The 16,556-nt window shown below is 44.6% G+C and overlaps 2 protein-coding genes across 3 annotated transcripts; both read left to right on the plus strand.

Annotated features, from left to right (window-relative positions):
- The first annotated feature begins 318 nt into the window (after window positions 1–318).
- LOC120061277 (N-alpha-acetyltransferase 80) lies at window positions 319–7,567 on the plus strand. Its single transcript, XM_039010974.1, has 2 exons — window positions 319–426; window positions 6,286–7,567. Coding segments are annotated over exons 1-2 (864 nt in total). The 5' UTR covers window positions 319–424; the 3' UTR covers window positions 7,148–7,567.
- hyal3 (hyaluronidase 3) lies at window positions 3,888–14,042 on the plus strand. Of its 2 annotated transcripts, none has more exons than XM_039010972.1 (4): window positions 3,888–3,958; window positions 7,959–8,936; window positions 11,431–11,520; window positions 13,267–14,042. In XM_039010972.1, exons 2-4 carry the CDS (start codon window positions 7,989–7,991, stop codon window positions 13,558–13,560), a joined length of 1,332 nt encoding a protein of 443 aa, XP_038866900.1. In that variant the 5' UTR covers window positions 3,888–3,958; window positions 7,959–7,988; the 3' UTR covers window positions 13,561–14,042. The 2 variants fall into 2 exon arrangements, with proteins under 2 accessions (XP_038866900.1, XP_038866901.1); XM_039010973.1 differs by having other exon boundaries at window positions 11,431–11,552; window positions 13,267–13,393.
- Window positions 14,043–16,556: the final 2,514 nt, after the last annotated feature.

A 16,556-nucleotide genomic window follows, 5' to 3' on the forward strand; every position in this document is an offset into this window, starting at 1 on the left:
TGCCCCCCTCCCTCCCCCAATTTGGGACTCGTTACATACCTGGACCACCTATTGAGATGTGCCTTTTAAGTAAATCGTGTTAAATAAGGAGAAAAGGAGACACGAGTTGGTCTTCAATACCACTGACATATCCATTGAATTAAACATAGATCTATCCCCCATCGTTTTTTAAAAGATGCTATGATACCTCCCATACGCTGGGTGGACGCATTACGTTTCTTGTCCACATAGATCCAGTGATCACAGCCAAAGATTAACCAAGTATATTTCCTGACCAAGTGCGGTAAATCCCGATCGCAGACCAGTGAAGGCTACTGAACCATTACCCTGATTAGTTTGGTTAAGGAAACCAAAACCGATCCAGGAACAGCGCGTGTCTCAGATTCGAGCCAACTTTCGGTGGACGAAGCGTGAAACCGTGAACATGTAGGTATTAGCTGTGGTATTAGGCTTTAACAGCATACATTTGTCACAATTGCTTTCCACTTTAACAAAATACAAATTTAGGCTATTAGGTCTTGGATATTTGGAATATGATATTTAAAGAATTGTTTCTGGAAGAGCTCGAAGTCGAGGCGTCATTTGGATTACTCAATGCACTTCCCGAGCCAGCACGATTTATGTTGCCTATTATGTCGTTCACAGTGATTATTTGTTGCATTCTGTACTGTAAACGCAATGCATTTACGACAAAATGGTTAGGGCGCATTCTGATGTGCTGTCACTCATTTTTGGACCTGCCCTTATTTGGCAGTGGAAGTGAAAAGCCTATCCTGTAAATTTTCAGTAGCTGAGATGTTTGACAGTGTTTCTTATTATTTCACTCAGTATTATGTTGTATTTTTATTTAACCAACACCTAGTTTTAAAGACAATAATTCCATACCTGCAGCTTAAAGGGGCAATTTGCAGTTCAAACATTAACAAAGTCGTGACCCCGCCACTATTTTGGTAAAAGTATGGGGGGTGGGAGAAAGACTTTCAAATGAATAGACAGAGCTATGGATGCAAGGACTGACCATCCATTTTATTAAAAGTAGTTTTAACCATGTTTTGAGGCTATACAGTGTTTGTTTACAAATGCATTGTTTACAAACAATGGAGAAAAACAAGCTTATATTTGAGTTTGAAAGTTAAACTAAGCTCATGAGGCATTCATTAGTTATATTCTTCAGGAATCAATGGGTTTATATAATTAATTTAAAGTCCAAAAATGGATGTAGCAATTGCAGATTGCCTGTTTAAAAAACACAAAATATTTGAATCAACTGAGAAAGATGGGCTTTAAAATCACTTGACCTGGTGGTTATATAAAAAAAAAATTGTTGAAAAGATTATTTTTTATTTTAACCTTTATTTAACAAGGCAAGTCAGTTAAGAACAACTTCTTATTTACAATGTTGGCATACCCTGGCCAAACCCAGACGATGCTGGGCCAATTGTGCGCCGCCCTATGGGACTCCCAATCACGGCCAGATGTGATACAGCCTGTATGTGAACCAAGGACTGTAGTTACGCCTCTTACACTGAGATGCAGTGCCTTAGACCGCTGTGCCACTCGGGAGCCCGAGTGTCTTATAAGGCTCTGGTGGTGGTGAGATCCTTTACATAAGAGGAACCAGTGAGTGATATCTTGAGATAAGAACAGTGTTCCTAAGAAAATACTATTTTACAACTCAAAATCAACTCAACTCAAATCAAATCAAATTTTATTTGTCACATACACATGGTTAGCAGATGTTAATGCGAGTGTAGCGAAATGCTTGTGCTTCTAGTTCCGACAATGCAGTAATAACCAACAAGTAATCTAACCTAACAATTCCACAACTACTACCTTATACACACAAGTGTAAAGGGATAAAGAATATGTACATAAAGATATATGAATGAGTGATGGTACAGAACGGCATAGGCAAGATGCAGTAGATGGTATAGAGTACAGTATATACATATGAGATGAGTAATGTAGGGTATGTAAACATAAAGTGGCATAGTTTAAAGTGGCTAATGATACATGTATTACATAAAGATGGCAAGATGCAGTAGATGATATAGAGTACAGTATATACATATACATATGAGATGAGTAATGTAGGGTATGTAAACATTATATTAAGTGGCATTGTTTAAAGTGGCTAGTGATACATTTTTACATAATTTCCATCAATTCCCATTATTAAAGTGGCTGGAGTTGAGTCAGTATGTTGGCAGCGGCCGCTAAATGTTAGTGGTGGCTGTTTAACAGTCTGATGGCCTTGAGATAGAACCTGTTTTTCAGTCTCTCGGTCCCTGCTTTGATGCACCTGTACTGACCTCGCCTTCTGGATGATAGCGGGGTGAACAGGCAGTGGCTTGGGTGGTTGTTGTCCTTGATGATCTTTATGGCCTTCCTGTGACATCGGGTGGTGTAGGTGTCCTGGAGGGCAGGTAGTTTGCCCCCGGTGATGCGTTGTGCAGACCTCACTACCCTCTGGAGAGCCTTACGGTTGTGGGCGGAGCAGTTGCCGTACCAGGCGGTGATACAGCCCGACAGGATGCTCTCGATTGTGCATCTGTAGAAGTTTGTGAGTGCTTTTGGTGACAAGCCGAATTTCTTCAGCCTCCTGAGGTTGAAGAGGCGCTGCTGCGCCTTCTTCACAACGCTGTCTGTGTGGGTGGACCAATTCAGTTTGTCCGTGATGTGTACACCGAGGAACTTAAAACTTTCCACCTTCTCCACTACTGACCCGTCGATGTGGATAGGGGGGTGCTCACTCTGCTGTTTCCTGAAGTCCACAATCATCTCCTTTGTTTTGTTGACGTTGAGTGTGAGGTTATTTTCCTGACACCACACTCCGAGGGCCCTCACCTCCTCCCTGTAGGCCGTCTCGTCGTTGTTGGTAATCAAGCCTACCACTGTAGTGTCATCCGCAAACTTGATGATTGAGTTGGAGGCGTGCATGGCCACGCAGTCGTGGGTGAACAGGGAGTACAGGAGAGGGCTCAGAACGCACCCTTGTGGGGCCCCAGTGTTGAGGATCAGCGGGGTGGAGATGTTGTTACCTACCCTCACCACCTGGGGGCGGCCCGTCAGGAAGTCCAGGACCCAGTTGCACAGGGCGGGGTCGAGACCCAGGGTCTCGAGCTTGATGATGAGTTTGGAGGGTACTATGGTGTTAAATGCTGAGCTGTAGTCGATGAACAGCATTCTCACATAGGTATTCCTCTTGTCCAGATGGGTTAGGGCAGTGTGCAGTGTGGTTGCGATTGCGTCGTCTGTGGACCTATTGGGTCGGTAAGCAAATTGGAGTGGGTCTAGGGTGTCCGGTAGGGTGGAGGTGATATGGTCCTTGACTAGTCTCTCAAAGCACTTCATGATGACGGAAGTGAGTGCTACGGGGCGGTAGTCGTTTAGCTCAGTTACCTTAGCTTTCTTGGGAACATCATTGCCTGTGTCATACAGAAGTGTCACACAGAAGATCAATGACAAGCTCCCCTTCATAATGCTGTTATTCAGTAATCTAGGGGCTCTATACTTAATCAATTTGTATCCACATACTGTACGTTTTAGATAGCTGCAGCAGTGGCTGTATTGTAAAATACCATATAGTCTACAAATCATAATGACATCTCCCCACTAAATTCCACGTTATTTGGAAAAGTATAGGCCTACGACCAATGCTTGCATATGCAGTACATCTAATGTGTAACTAAATGATGTATGTATCAGCTAACATTAACACACTTACAATTTAATTTACTGGAATAAACAGCCCTTGCCATGTTTGTCACATCGGAAGTGTGTTATTTAACACTAAATGAGATAATGAGTTTGTGGTTGAGTTGCTGTCACAACTGTCATGTAGGTTATTTCCTGGTTTTTGATGTCTATTAGCATTTTCAGTGTCATGTCATTAGACTATTGGCATACTCTCTCCTCTCTGCCTGCCAGTCACTAGTCCACTCTGCAGTAGAACTAGGTAAGATGCCTGCAATTGCAAGGACATTTTGTTTCTTTTGTATTTTGCTTGGTATAGGCCTAGTATCGTACTCTTATCATATGTGTTTCTCTACTGGTTTTAGGAGGCTGTTCTATGTGTAAGCAAATAGAACATTTTACAGTGCAGCAGCATGAGTTTTCTCTGCCTGTGTTGTCTTTATTATACAAAATAATGCTCAGCAAATATTTTCTGCATTTAAGGAATGGTGGCTCTTGTTCACTGCTACCCAGTGTTGTGCGAGGAGCCCCAGATTTTGATAACATACCAGATCATAGATTTAGATCAATTCATAAGTTTGTCTGAGAGTCATTTGCAAAGTTGTAAAGGATGCTGCTCTAATAAATTATAAAACTCTTGTAGAAAATTCTGACAATTATATTAAGATGTAGATCAGGGATTCTTGAAAGTCGGGACAAACCTTGTCCAGCAGGGAAACTTTATTTATAGTAAAAAAAAAAAAAAATTATGCATTATTTGAGCTTAAATAATGCAACATTTCCATGTCGGCTCTATGCTCGGAAATGCCACCAAAAAAGGTTGAAAATGTTACAAAAACAGGCAATGATTAATATCAACTGAAAAATGATATTTTGCAGTGTCTTGCAATAGCCCTCTTTGAATATTTCTCTCAAAACTGTAATTGCTAAAAAAAAATGTGTCCAGAGATTTGGTCAACTCCGTCAAATTTGTCTGAAATTCTAAATGAGTGAGGAATGAGCAGGGTCAACTACTCCATAAGGATCCCTTCTTCTTGTCTTCATTACCTGTAGTGCAACAAGACTGTTCATGGTCTGGAAAGTTCTCTACTTTTGATAGATTTAAACAAACAATATTGAAATCACCATGGTCACAACCATAAACTGTCAACTCCATTTCCCTGATAGATTAAGATAGGATATACATTTTGGTTCAAATATGTTTATTTTAAGGTGTCTGACATACATCCAGTTAGTTACATTTTATGAGCAAATTGAAGAATTAGGAGAGGTTGTTCCTTTACATGGTGTGATGATAGCTGATACTTTGGTCTATGAAAATATATATTTCAAATGTTGTTAATATTAAGACAAATATTTGTGGGAAAATAATACATACATTAAGAAGTAGGCCACATTATGAGCTTTCTATAATGACAATTATTTTATCTATTTAAGTTGATGTATTGTACCAAAATAAGTATTACAAACTGAATGAATATATAACCATGAAACCAATTTTTCTCACTTTTATTTGTGTATCTGTATTGGTTTTGGTCATACAACACGACACAGTTAATGTTTGGGGAGAGGGGCAACCGCAGGTCTTGTTGTGTCAGATATTCTCAACTAGTCCAGTCAGCTTATTTCTTCCAATCACCAGGGGGAGGAGAAGAAACATGTTTTCCTCAGTGGTAAATAAGAATAGTAATGATGCAAGACCTTTTTTTTAAACGGTACATTTTCTGTGGAGAACATTATGTACATTACATGTATCCCAAGAATGAGTGGGTTCAGTGGGTCTCTTCCTTGAAGCTGATATTATCAAGAAACGCTGTGAAGTAATAACTTCCCCATTTATGCCTGAGGGAGATAGTGTGTAAACTGGTGTTATAGACGCTCAGCACATCTCAGCACATCTCTTGATCATCTTAAGCCTGTCATCTTTGACCACACTCTGTGACACAGACTATCTGGAACACTGTACTAAACTTGAGGCCTGCTTTGTATAGCATCTGAGAAATGGAAATGATGATGCTTGATGTACTGTAATACCTTTTGACAAATGTACTGTTGAAATGTTTACAGCTTCTCTCCTGTCCAGGGGCTGCATGTTAATAACTGAGTCTCATCAATGCACTTGGGCATGCATCCTACTTTAGCTGTACAGTAGGTGCAGTGAAACAAGGTATCATTTTACCCTCGGTGTCCCAGACAAGGGGCCAGCAGAGAAGGTCACAGGGGAGGGAGGGGAGGAAGAGAGCGAGATTAAAAGTCTCTACTGTTATCCTGGCTGGTGTGGGTCTTATTTCAACCCCCGATGAGCCCATGGATTGTCAGTAAAAACCATGATCATTGCAAGACTGCCTGAATTACACTGAGGTTGCGTCTATAATCTATGTCTATGATGCCTATCTACTGTTTGTTGTCAAATTTGGTGCCTATCTAATAAATGCTGTGTCATAACTATACTTGTGACACACTGGGGAATTTAGTAGTTCCCAGTCCAGTTGTCTGATGATGTGACCAGGGGCATGTGCATGAAGATGGAATCCCCTCCCTCTGTGTGTTCTGACCCTGGCTGTCCCGTGTTGTCTGGGGGGGTCACAGGTTTGACAGTGGGGGCGTGTGGGCAATCCCCCTGCACCAGCGTCCGGACCTGCTGGAGCCTTGCGCCGACTTGGTGAACAGCGAGTGGCAGCGGAGCCACGGTGCCCGGGTTCACGCCCTCCAGAAATCCTGCCAGGAGTTCCCCGTAGCCCTGGTGCTGCTGCAGGGCTCTGGGAACAGGGACGGTGGGGATGGGGAGACGCTCCTGGGGCACGTCCGGCTGTCCCGCGTGGTGTCCCGCCCTGGGAGCCTCTTTGTGGAGTCGGTGGTGGTGTCCAAGGCCCAGAGGGGGAAGGGCTACGGTCGTACACTGATGCAGGAGACGGAGCGCTACTCTAAGGCCCGAGGGTTCCTGAGGCTGTGTCTGACCACCCACGACAAGCAGCACTTCTATGCCCACCTGGGCTACGTTCTGTCCATGCCGGTACAGAATGCTGGTGTCATGGCCTCCTTCATGCCCATGGAGGTGCTGGAGAGGTTCTCCAAGCTCCCAGGGACAGACGACACCCAGGGTGAGGTACAGGGAGGCCCACCACCACCATCACCACCCCAGATCCCTCCTTCCTTTATAGGGCCGGCTCCATCACCTCTGCCTCCTCCTCCACCACCCACTCATCCTTCTAGTCTTCCTACTCCCCCACCTCTTCTCCTTCCTCCCTCTGCTCTATCTCGTCATCCACCTCCCTCTCCTCCCTCTGGTCTTCCACCTCCTCCCTCTATTCCTCCTCCTCCTCCTCCTCCTCCTCCTCCTCCTCCTCCTCCTCCTCAGTGTCCGGCCCGACTGGTGTTTCAGACTCTTGAGGAGACGCCCTACAGAGATGCTAAAGGAGTTCCTATCTTCTGGATGCACAAGGACATCTGAGTCTGAGGGCCTGGCTGACCACAGACCATGTCACCCATGTCACTCAGCCTCACACACACACATGCTCAGGACATTGAGGAAAAGGACACTGCCTTTGGCCTATTTAGTACCACAGCCTGTAGGGTTTGACAAGAGGTTGACAGACTGAGAAGGAAGGATATTTTTGCGGTCTGGCTGGCGCTCCTTGAGTTCTTGTCAGAGATACTTGGTGCTGTAGACTGAGATAACACTTGAACAAAGAATACCAAATGTTTGTTCTCATGTGCCTTAAGTAAGTTGTTTTTTCTTGTCCTAAAATAAAACATGTATTAAATGAATGGTTAACTTTACCTGATCAAACTAAATAATTATCACTGGGGCTATATTTTGGGCCTAGTGTTTCAATCATTTTGATGTTGAAATAAAGGACTGTGTACTAAAGTGTATTGTCATGTGTTTTCTATGGGTCACCGTTTAAGATTGCACATTTCTAAATACCTTTTCATCCAAGCATCTTGTAGACAATCTCCAATGGTCTTGTCTTGAAAGGGATGCAACAGAGGTTTTGTATCATTTCAGCCAGTAGTTTTGAAAGTAGTGCTCGCGAGCTAAAAGGGTTCCCTGAAAATTGCACAGTTGAGTACATGTCATCCATTTCGTATGATATGTTACATCCTGCAAAAAAATATTCTTTATGTTACGAATTCCAATTTATACAATATGTTAAGAATTTGTAAGTCCTTAAGATCCTGTTTAATCTCTTGAAATATTAACATCAGTCAAAATGAATTTAGTTTGAACAGATATGTGTCTGTCTGTGTGTTCTCTTTAGGCACGACAACACATTAACCAGTGAACAGCCATGCTGCTACAGAGCTTCCCTCTCACCATCCTCCTCCTCTCCACCATCCCTGTCACTCCCCAGTGGGGGGCAGTGGGTGATGAGTCTGGAGGGTCTGTGGCTGCTGCAAGGCCAGTGGTCCAGGGCAGGCCCTTCACCATGGTCTGGAACATGCCCACAGCGAGCTGCCAGGAACACTATGGCATCCACCTGGACCTGGGGGCCTTCGACATCGTGGAGAACCACCACCAGCGCTTCCAGGGCCAGAACATGAGCATCTTCTACCACAATCAGCTAGGCCTCTACCCTTACATCTCCCAGGAAGGTCTGCAGGTTAATGGAGGGGTTCCCCAGAGGGGAGACCTGGAGGCCCACCTGGCCCTGGCCCAGACCCAGATCTCAGCCCTGCTCAGGACAGGGTTCAGCGGCCTGGCCGTCATCGACTGGGAGGAGTGGCGCCCCTTGTGGGTGAGAGACTTCGGCATTAAGCTGGAGTACCGCCGGCTGTCTAAAAAACTAGTGAGAGGGGAGCATCCAGAGCTAACCAAACAGGAAGTGAACTCCCTGGCCCGTAAGGAGTTTGAGAGGGGTGCCAGGGCCTTCATGTCTGAGACACTGCAGTTAGGAGTGTGTCTGCGACCGAGGGGACTCTGGGGCTTCTACAGCTTCCCTGAATGCTTCAACTACCACAGGAAGCAGAAAGGCCACAGCTACACGGGCCACTGCCACTCCAAGACCAGGCAGAAGAATGACCAGCTAGCCTGGCTGTGGCGCCAGTCCACTGCCCTCTACCCTAGCATCTACCTACCCCAACGTCTGGCAGGGTCCTCTGATGCCACCCTCCTGGTCAGACATAGGCTTCTGGAGGCCCTGAGGGTGGCGAATCAGTACCCCACTAGCACCCATGCCACTCCTGTACTGCCCTATGCCAGAGTGGCATTCGCCCACACCCTCCACTTCCTCAACAAGGTAAAATATAACAGTAAAGTTGGAAAATGTTTCCTATCCCATGACTGTGTTATTACAGAGTTATAATCAATTCTTCAAAACATACACTAACAGTGATGCACTTATGTTATGAATATTATAAACTCTTTGATATCATATTTGGCAGGATTTACTATTATTTGGGCTGATATCACATACAAGTAATCAAACTAGTCTCCCATTGACCTTGCCATACAGACAGTGACATATGAGCACACCTGGCAGGAGATGCCAGCAAGCAATGGAAAGATATTCTATCCCTGCATTATTTGTATTTATTTATTTTACCTTTATTTAACTATGCAAGTCAGTTAAGAACAAATTCTTATTTACAATGACGGCCTACCAGAAGGCAAAAGACCTGCGGGGACGGGGTCTGGGATTAAAATAAAAAAATAAAATAAAAATATAGGACAAAACACACATCACGACAAGAGAGACACCACAACACTACATAAAGAGACCTAAGACAACAACATAGCATGGAAACAACACATGAAAACACAGCATGTAGCAACACAACATGACAACAACATGGTAGCAACACAACATGGTAGCAGCACAAAACATGGTACAAACGTTATTGGGCACAGACAACAGCACAAAGGGCAAGAAAGTAGAGACAACAATACATAACGCGAAGCAGACACAACTGTCAGTAAGAGTGTCCATGATTGAGTCTTTGAATGAAGAGATTGAGATAAAATGGGTCCAGTTTGGGTGTTTGTTGCAGCTCGTTCCAGTCTCTAGCTGCAGCGAACTGAAAAGAGGAGAGACCCAGGGATGTGTGCTTTGGGGATCTTTAACAGAATGTGACTGGCAGAACAGGTGTTGCATGTGGAGGATGAGGGCTGCAGTAGATATCTCAGATAGGGAGGAGTGAGGCCTAAGAGGGTTTTATAAATAAGAATCAACCAGTGGGTCTTGCGACAGGTATACAGAGATGACCAGTTTACAGAAGAGTATAGAGTGCAGTGATGTGTCCTATAAGGAGCATTGGTGGCAAATCTGATGGCCGAATGGTAAAGAACACCTAGCCGCTCGAGAGCACCCTTACCTGCCAATCTATAAATTATGTCTCTATAATCTAGCATGGGTAGGATGGTCATCTGAATCGGGGTTAGTTTGGCAGCTGTGGTGAAAGAGCGATAGAGGAAACCAAGTCTAGATTTAACCTTAGCCTGCAGCTTTGACATGTGCTGAGAGAAGGACAGTGTACCGTCTAGCCAAACTCCCAAGTACTTGTATGAGGTGACTACCTCAAGCTCTAAACCCTCAGAGGTAGTAATCACACTGGTGGGGAGAGGGGCATTCTTCTTACCAAACCACATGACCTTTGTTTTGGAGGTGTTCAGAACAAGGTTAAGGGAGAACGCTTGTTGGACACTAAGAAAGCTTTGTTGTAGAGCATTTAACACAAAATCCGGGGAGGGGCCAGCTGAGTATAAGACTGTATCATCTGCATATAAATGGATGAGAGAGCTTCCTACTACCTGAGCTATGCTGTTGATATAAATTCGAAGAGCGTGGGGCCTAGGATCGAGCCTTGCTGTACTCCCTTGGTGACAGGCAGTGGCGGAGACAGCAGATTTTCTGACTTTATACACTGCACTCTTTGAGAGAGGTAGTTAGCAAACCAGGCCAAAGACCCCTCAGAGACACCAATACTCCTTAGCCGGCACACAAGAATGGAATGGTCTATCGTATCAAAAGCTTTGGCCAAGTCAATAAAAATAGCAGCACAATATTGCTTAGAATCAAGGGCAATGGTGACATCATTAAGGACCTTTAAGGTTGCAGTGACACATCCATAACCTGAGCGGAAATCAGATTGCATACAGAGAGAATACTATAGACATTAAGAAAGCCAGTCAGTTGATTATTGACAAGATTTTCCAACACTTTTGATAAACAGAGGATCAGCTTGATCTCCCCTTTAAATAAAGGACGGACCGTGGCTGCCTTCTAAGCCATGGGAACCTCCCCAGAGAGGAGAGACATGTTAAAAGGTCAGAGATAGGCTTGGCGATGATAGGGTCAGCAACCTTAAAGAAGAAAGGGTCTAAACCATCTGAACCAGATGTATTTGTTGGGGTCAAGTTTAAGGAGCTCCTTCAGCAGCTCGGACTCAGTGACCGCCTGCAGGGAGAAACTTTGTAGCGGGGCAGGGAAAAAAGAGGGAACAGCATCGGGGATAGTCACATTAGAAGGGGTGGGAGAGCAGGAAATGGATGGGCAAGGCGGCATGGCTGAGTCAAATAAGAATCCTGACCTAATGAAGTGGTGATTAAAGAGCTCAGCCATGTGCTCCTTGTCAGTAACAACCACATCATCAACATTAAGGGACATGGGCAGCTGTGAGGAGCAGGGTTTATTCTCCAGGTGTTTAACCATTAGACTCAATCATCTCACCTCAAGTGTATGCATTTTTGTAGGTGGTTGATACCTGTCTGTTTTTGTGTGTGTGTGTTTTCAGACGGATCTGGAGCACACACTGGGAGAGAGTGCAGCGCTGGGGATGGCAGGAGTGGTGCTGTGGGGGGAGCAGGCGTTCGCTAAGTCAAAGGTCAGATCCTGGAGACCTCACAGTTTGTGCATGTACATCCACTATAATATACATACAGTGCCTTCGGAAAGTATTCAAACCACTTGACTTTCTCCACATTTTGTTATGTTAAAGCCTTATTCTAAAATTGATTAAAGTGTTTTTTCCCCCCTCATCAATCTACACAAAATACCCCATAATGACAAAGCAAAAATAGGTTTTTAGACATTTTTGCTAATGATTTTTTTTAAATGACTGAAAAATTACATTTACATAAGTATTCAGACCCTTTGCTCAGTACTTTGTTGAAGCACCTCTGGCAGCAATTACAGCATTGAGTCTTCTTGGGTATGACGCTACATGCTTGGCACACCTGTATTTGGGGAGTTTCTGCCATTCTTCTCTGCAGATCCTCTAAAGCTCTGTCAGGTTGGATGGGGAGCATTTCTGCAGAGCTATTTTCAAGTCTCTCCAGAGATGTTCGATCGGGTTCAAGTCCGGGCTCTGGCTGGGCCACTCAAGGACATTCAGAGACTTGTCCCGAAGCCACTCCTGCGTTCTTTTGACTGTGTGCTTAGGGACGTTGTCCTGTTGGAAGGTGAACCTTCTCCCCAGTCTGAGGTTCCTGAGCGCTCTGGAGCAGGTTTTCATCAAGGAACTCTCTGTACTTTGCTCCATTTATCTTTACCTAGATCCTGACTAGTCTCCCAGTTCCTGCTGCTGAAAAACATCCCCACAGCATGATGCTGCCACCACCATGCTTCACCGTAGGGATGGTGCAAGGTTTACTCCAGACGTGACGCTTGGCATTCAGGCCAGAGAGTTCAGTCTTGATTTCATCAGTCCAGACAATCTTGTTTCTCATGGTCTGAGAGTCCTTTAGGTGCATTTTGTCAAAGGCACCTTTTGTCATGTGCCTTTTACTGAGGAGTGGCTTCCGTCTGGCCACTCTACCACAAAGACCTGATTGATGGAGTGCTGCAGTGATGGTTGTCCTTCTGGAAGGTTCTCCCATCTCCACAGAGGAACTCTGGAGCTCTGTCAGAGTGACCATCCGGTTCTTGGTCACCTCCCTGACCAAGGCCCTTCTTCCCCGATTGCTCAGTTTGGCCGGGCGGACAGCTCTAGGAAGAGTCTTGGTGGTTCCAAACATCTTCCATTTAAGAATGATGAAGGCCTTGTGTTGATGTGTTCTTGGGGACCTTCAATGCTGCAGAGATTTTTTGGTACCCTTCCCCAGATCTGTGCCTCGACACAATCCTGTCTCGGAGCTCTACGGACAATTCCTTCGACCTCATGGCTTATAAGGTGCACTGTCAACTGTGGGACCTTATATAGACAGGTGTGTGCCTTTCCAAATCATGTCCAATCATTTGAATTTACCACAGGTGGACTCCATTCAAGTTGTAGAAACATCTCAAGGATGATCAATGGAAACAGGATGCACCTGAGCTCAATTTCGAGTCTCATTGCAAAGGGGCTGAATACTTATGTGAAGAAGGTATTTCTGTTTTTCATTTTTTATACATTTTCAAAAATGTCTAAAACCTGTTTTCACTTGTCATTATGGGGTATTGTGTGTAGATTGCTGAGGATATTTATTTAATACATTTTAGAATAAGGCTGTAATGTAACAAAATGTGGAAAAAGTCAAGGGGTCTGAATACTTTCCGAATGCACTGTACTTCTACAACCTTGAGTGTGTATGCAGTTTGTTTTTGTTCTGTATTTGTATATGAATATCTCTTTCCCTTCCTCTCTTGGCAGCGTCAGTGTGAGATACTGAGGGACTACATTAATTCTGAACTGGGAGAGTACATCAGCACCCTGAAGAGAGGGGTGCAACGCTGCAGCGAGGAGCGATGTCAAGGCAACGGTCGCTGTGCCAGAAGGGACCCCTACTCTGACCACATGATCCCACTCTCTGACTCCTTCTCCAACTTCCTCCCTGACCCCTCTCATGACCTCAGCCACCTCCGCACTAACTTCCTGTGCCAGTGCTATCAGGGCTGGGCGGGTGAGAAGTGTCAGGAAAGGATAGCTTCAATCACTAACACTTAGTGTCAGGAAAATATATAGTCTCTATCACCAATATATAATATCACCTCTTTTGTTTATTTGGTTGATGCGCAGCATACAGTAGCATCATTGCAATTCCACCAAGTGTATCAAAGTGAAAACTGTGGCAGTTGCAATGCTAAGGCACGTTCTCAGCGTATTCATTCTATACAATTCAGTTCCACTTGTGACATGTTTAAGTTGTGATAGTCAGAACAAATTTGCACTGTGTTTTGTCAGTAACAAAATGGGTGTGACATTTCATCATACATCGCCTGTCTCATGCATACATGTAAAAGAGTACCGCTTCTAAAAGTTACAGCTGTAACTTGTATGTACAGTATATTTAAGTCACAGATCACATGGACGTCTCGAACCTGAAGCATTTCTGTCCTCATGCAGTTGTTCAAATACATGAATTGTCAGTTGAAGAGTGTGGTCCTTTATGCTGTGATGTCACTAAAGATGCTATAAAGTGTTCAGTACCCTGCAATCTTACTGAATGAGTCTCTTTCTTTCTCCTTTTTGTCTTGCAAATCAAACAACTCATAAATATACAGTATAGTATATGGAAACATTCTCTGTGGGTTCCAACTCCCGGGCTCTGTTGTGCACACCCGGGCTCTGTTGTGCATATGGCAGTAGGGGTTGTTTCTGGATGGGCCCAAGTTCCAATACCATGTGCAGGGCAGGGATTTGACTTGAGTGGAGATGTTGGGGCAGGTAGTTAACAGTTGGTGTTACATTAGTGTCCAGGGGCCACTAGGACGGGGCTTTCAGGGTCCAGGGGTGAAGGGTGTTCCTCTCTGTGACCTCTGCTCCTCAGGATCCTCCCGTGATGGCTGTGAGGTTGTGGCGCAGCGCCTGCAGCTCCTGGATGAGCTGGGAGACCTCTAGGGCCGCAGCCTGTCTCTCCCTCACTGCTTCAGTTAAGGACCGGAGAGCGCTACCCTGCTGCACTGGAGGGGGAACGCAGAAACACAGTCATAGAAAGGGATGGGCAAAATGTTGAGGCCTGGTTGGATTTCAGATCAAGATTGAGAAAGAGTAAGTGAATATCGTTACCTAAGAAACAGAAGATAAGAAGTAGCGTCAACAGCGTCAATGATGTCACTGCACACCCCATGGTGTATCGGAACGAGGTGGGCATCAACAGGTCTCGGAGCGTGCTCTGCCATCGGCTTCTCATTGGATGCCCTGTCTGATAGACAACTGGTCTGTCCCGGAGATGGAGGTTCCCATTGGTGGAGGGAGCAGGAGGAAGGGGAGGTCGTCTGCTGCCTATAGAGACCATAGAGACAGTGGAGATTCTAGTGACTAAAGGTAATGGAGAGTAATGAGAGTCACATTTCAATGGTGGTTTTGGATGCAATCACTATACACAATACAGCCTGGAAATATCTGGTACCTTTGTGGTTGTGCTCTGGGTGGGTGCGGTGCAGGTCGTTGATGGACTCCACGGAATGTAGCTCGATCTCAGTCAGATCCCGATCACTGATCCGGGTAAAAAATACTGGAGTGGTAGGGGATGGAGGTTGTTTCGCCATAATCCCTGGAGGGAAGGAGGGAGAGAGAAGAGGACACCAGGTCTCTAAATCGTATTACTGATAATCAAAATAAAACTGTTATCAGGAAGTTGGAATTTGGACTCAAGGCCAGGGCCAGGGGAGAGGTGATTGAGAACAGGCCCTTTGTCTGACTGGGAATGTTTCCACAAGTCTAGCCAAAATGTGAAGCCATTTCAGCCATGCAGCCTAGTTGATATAATGTACAAGAATAATTTAAGCACACTAAGTTGTATATTGGCATATTGGTATGGTGGCATTGACAGGCAAGCACTATTATTTCAATGATATAAGGGAGACATGATATAGTCCTACTCTCTCACACACAAAAACACACGCATGATTCATCAAACCAGACACTCCCACCCCATTTTCTATTCAGGTATCCGGGCTTCACCCAAAAACTTTAGGGACACAATATCCATGAATTATCTCCTCACAATCAATCAAGTGTCCAGATAGTGCCATTCCACCAAATCAGCCACCTTGAATTCTCCCCTCTCTCTGCTCTTACCTTCTGTTAACATTAAATAGGGGAGAAAGATACACGTATAGTATGTGTATCTGAGGAGAATTCACATACAGTATGTCTCCGTGTGCGTCTCCTCAAGAAAAGAAAGCCGCTGTCAATACGTTCCCAATACGTGTCAACAACAAATGATGGAAAAGGTTATCCAGTGTCATAGGATCAAACAAAATATACATCCACAACTGTCTTAATTAGCCTTCTGAATATAGTCCAGGTTGAATAATTGCCTTATCACACGGAAGCGAGTCCAGACCCAGTGTTTTGTGTCTGTGTCTCTGTGCCCCCGATCCCTGCCTTGCTCCCTGCTGCTTGCCCCTACCCTAACAGCCCCCACCCTAACAGCCCCTACCCTAAAATAGAAGCTGGGACGAGGATGGTATTAATAGCTGCTACTGGGCCACAGGATCATTCAATTATCCAACAGAGGCAGAGGAGGTACAGTAAGCAACAGGACCCAGAGCAATGTGAAACGTCCCCGAATATAAAAAAGGCCTGCTTTTTAGTGTGTTCATATTTGATTAATTTACAACAAGTGATCTAATGACAATGTAAAGATAAGAGTTACTGGTTAACTGTTAGTGTAACGTCATTACTGGTGCAGTGTAACACATCGTTAGTGGTTTTCTGAGATGTAGCCACTGTCATCCCAGATCCAGAAATTCCTTGTATATTGACATTTCTTCTTGAGTATAGGATACGTTATGTTATGGTGCTGAGTGTTGTGAATTTCCCCTCAGTCAGACTGTCACATAGCGAGACTTCAGTGTACTATCTGTGCCATGACAGATATTGTTGTGTTTTGAAAGTGTACTCTGACAGTAGGCCTATGGACATTTTCAAATATAGGTAATGACAATAAGACATGTTACAGAGCATTGGTGTGAACATTTTGCTTATGTTATTAC

The sequence above is a fragment of the Salvelinus namaycush genome, chromosome 16 (genome assembly GCF_016432855.1).
Source record: "Salvelinus namaycush isolate Seneca chromosome 16, SaNama_1.0, whole genome shotgun sequence".
NCBI lineage: Eukaryota > Metazoa > Chordata > Actinopteri > Salmoniformes > Salmonidae > Salvelinus > Salvelinus namaycush.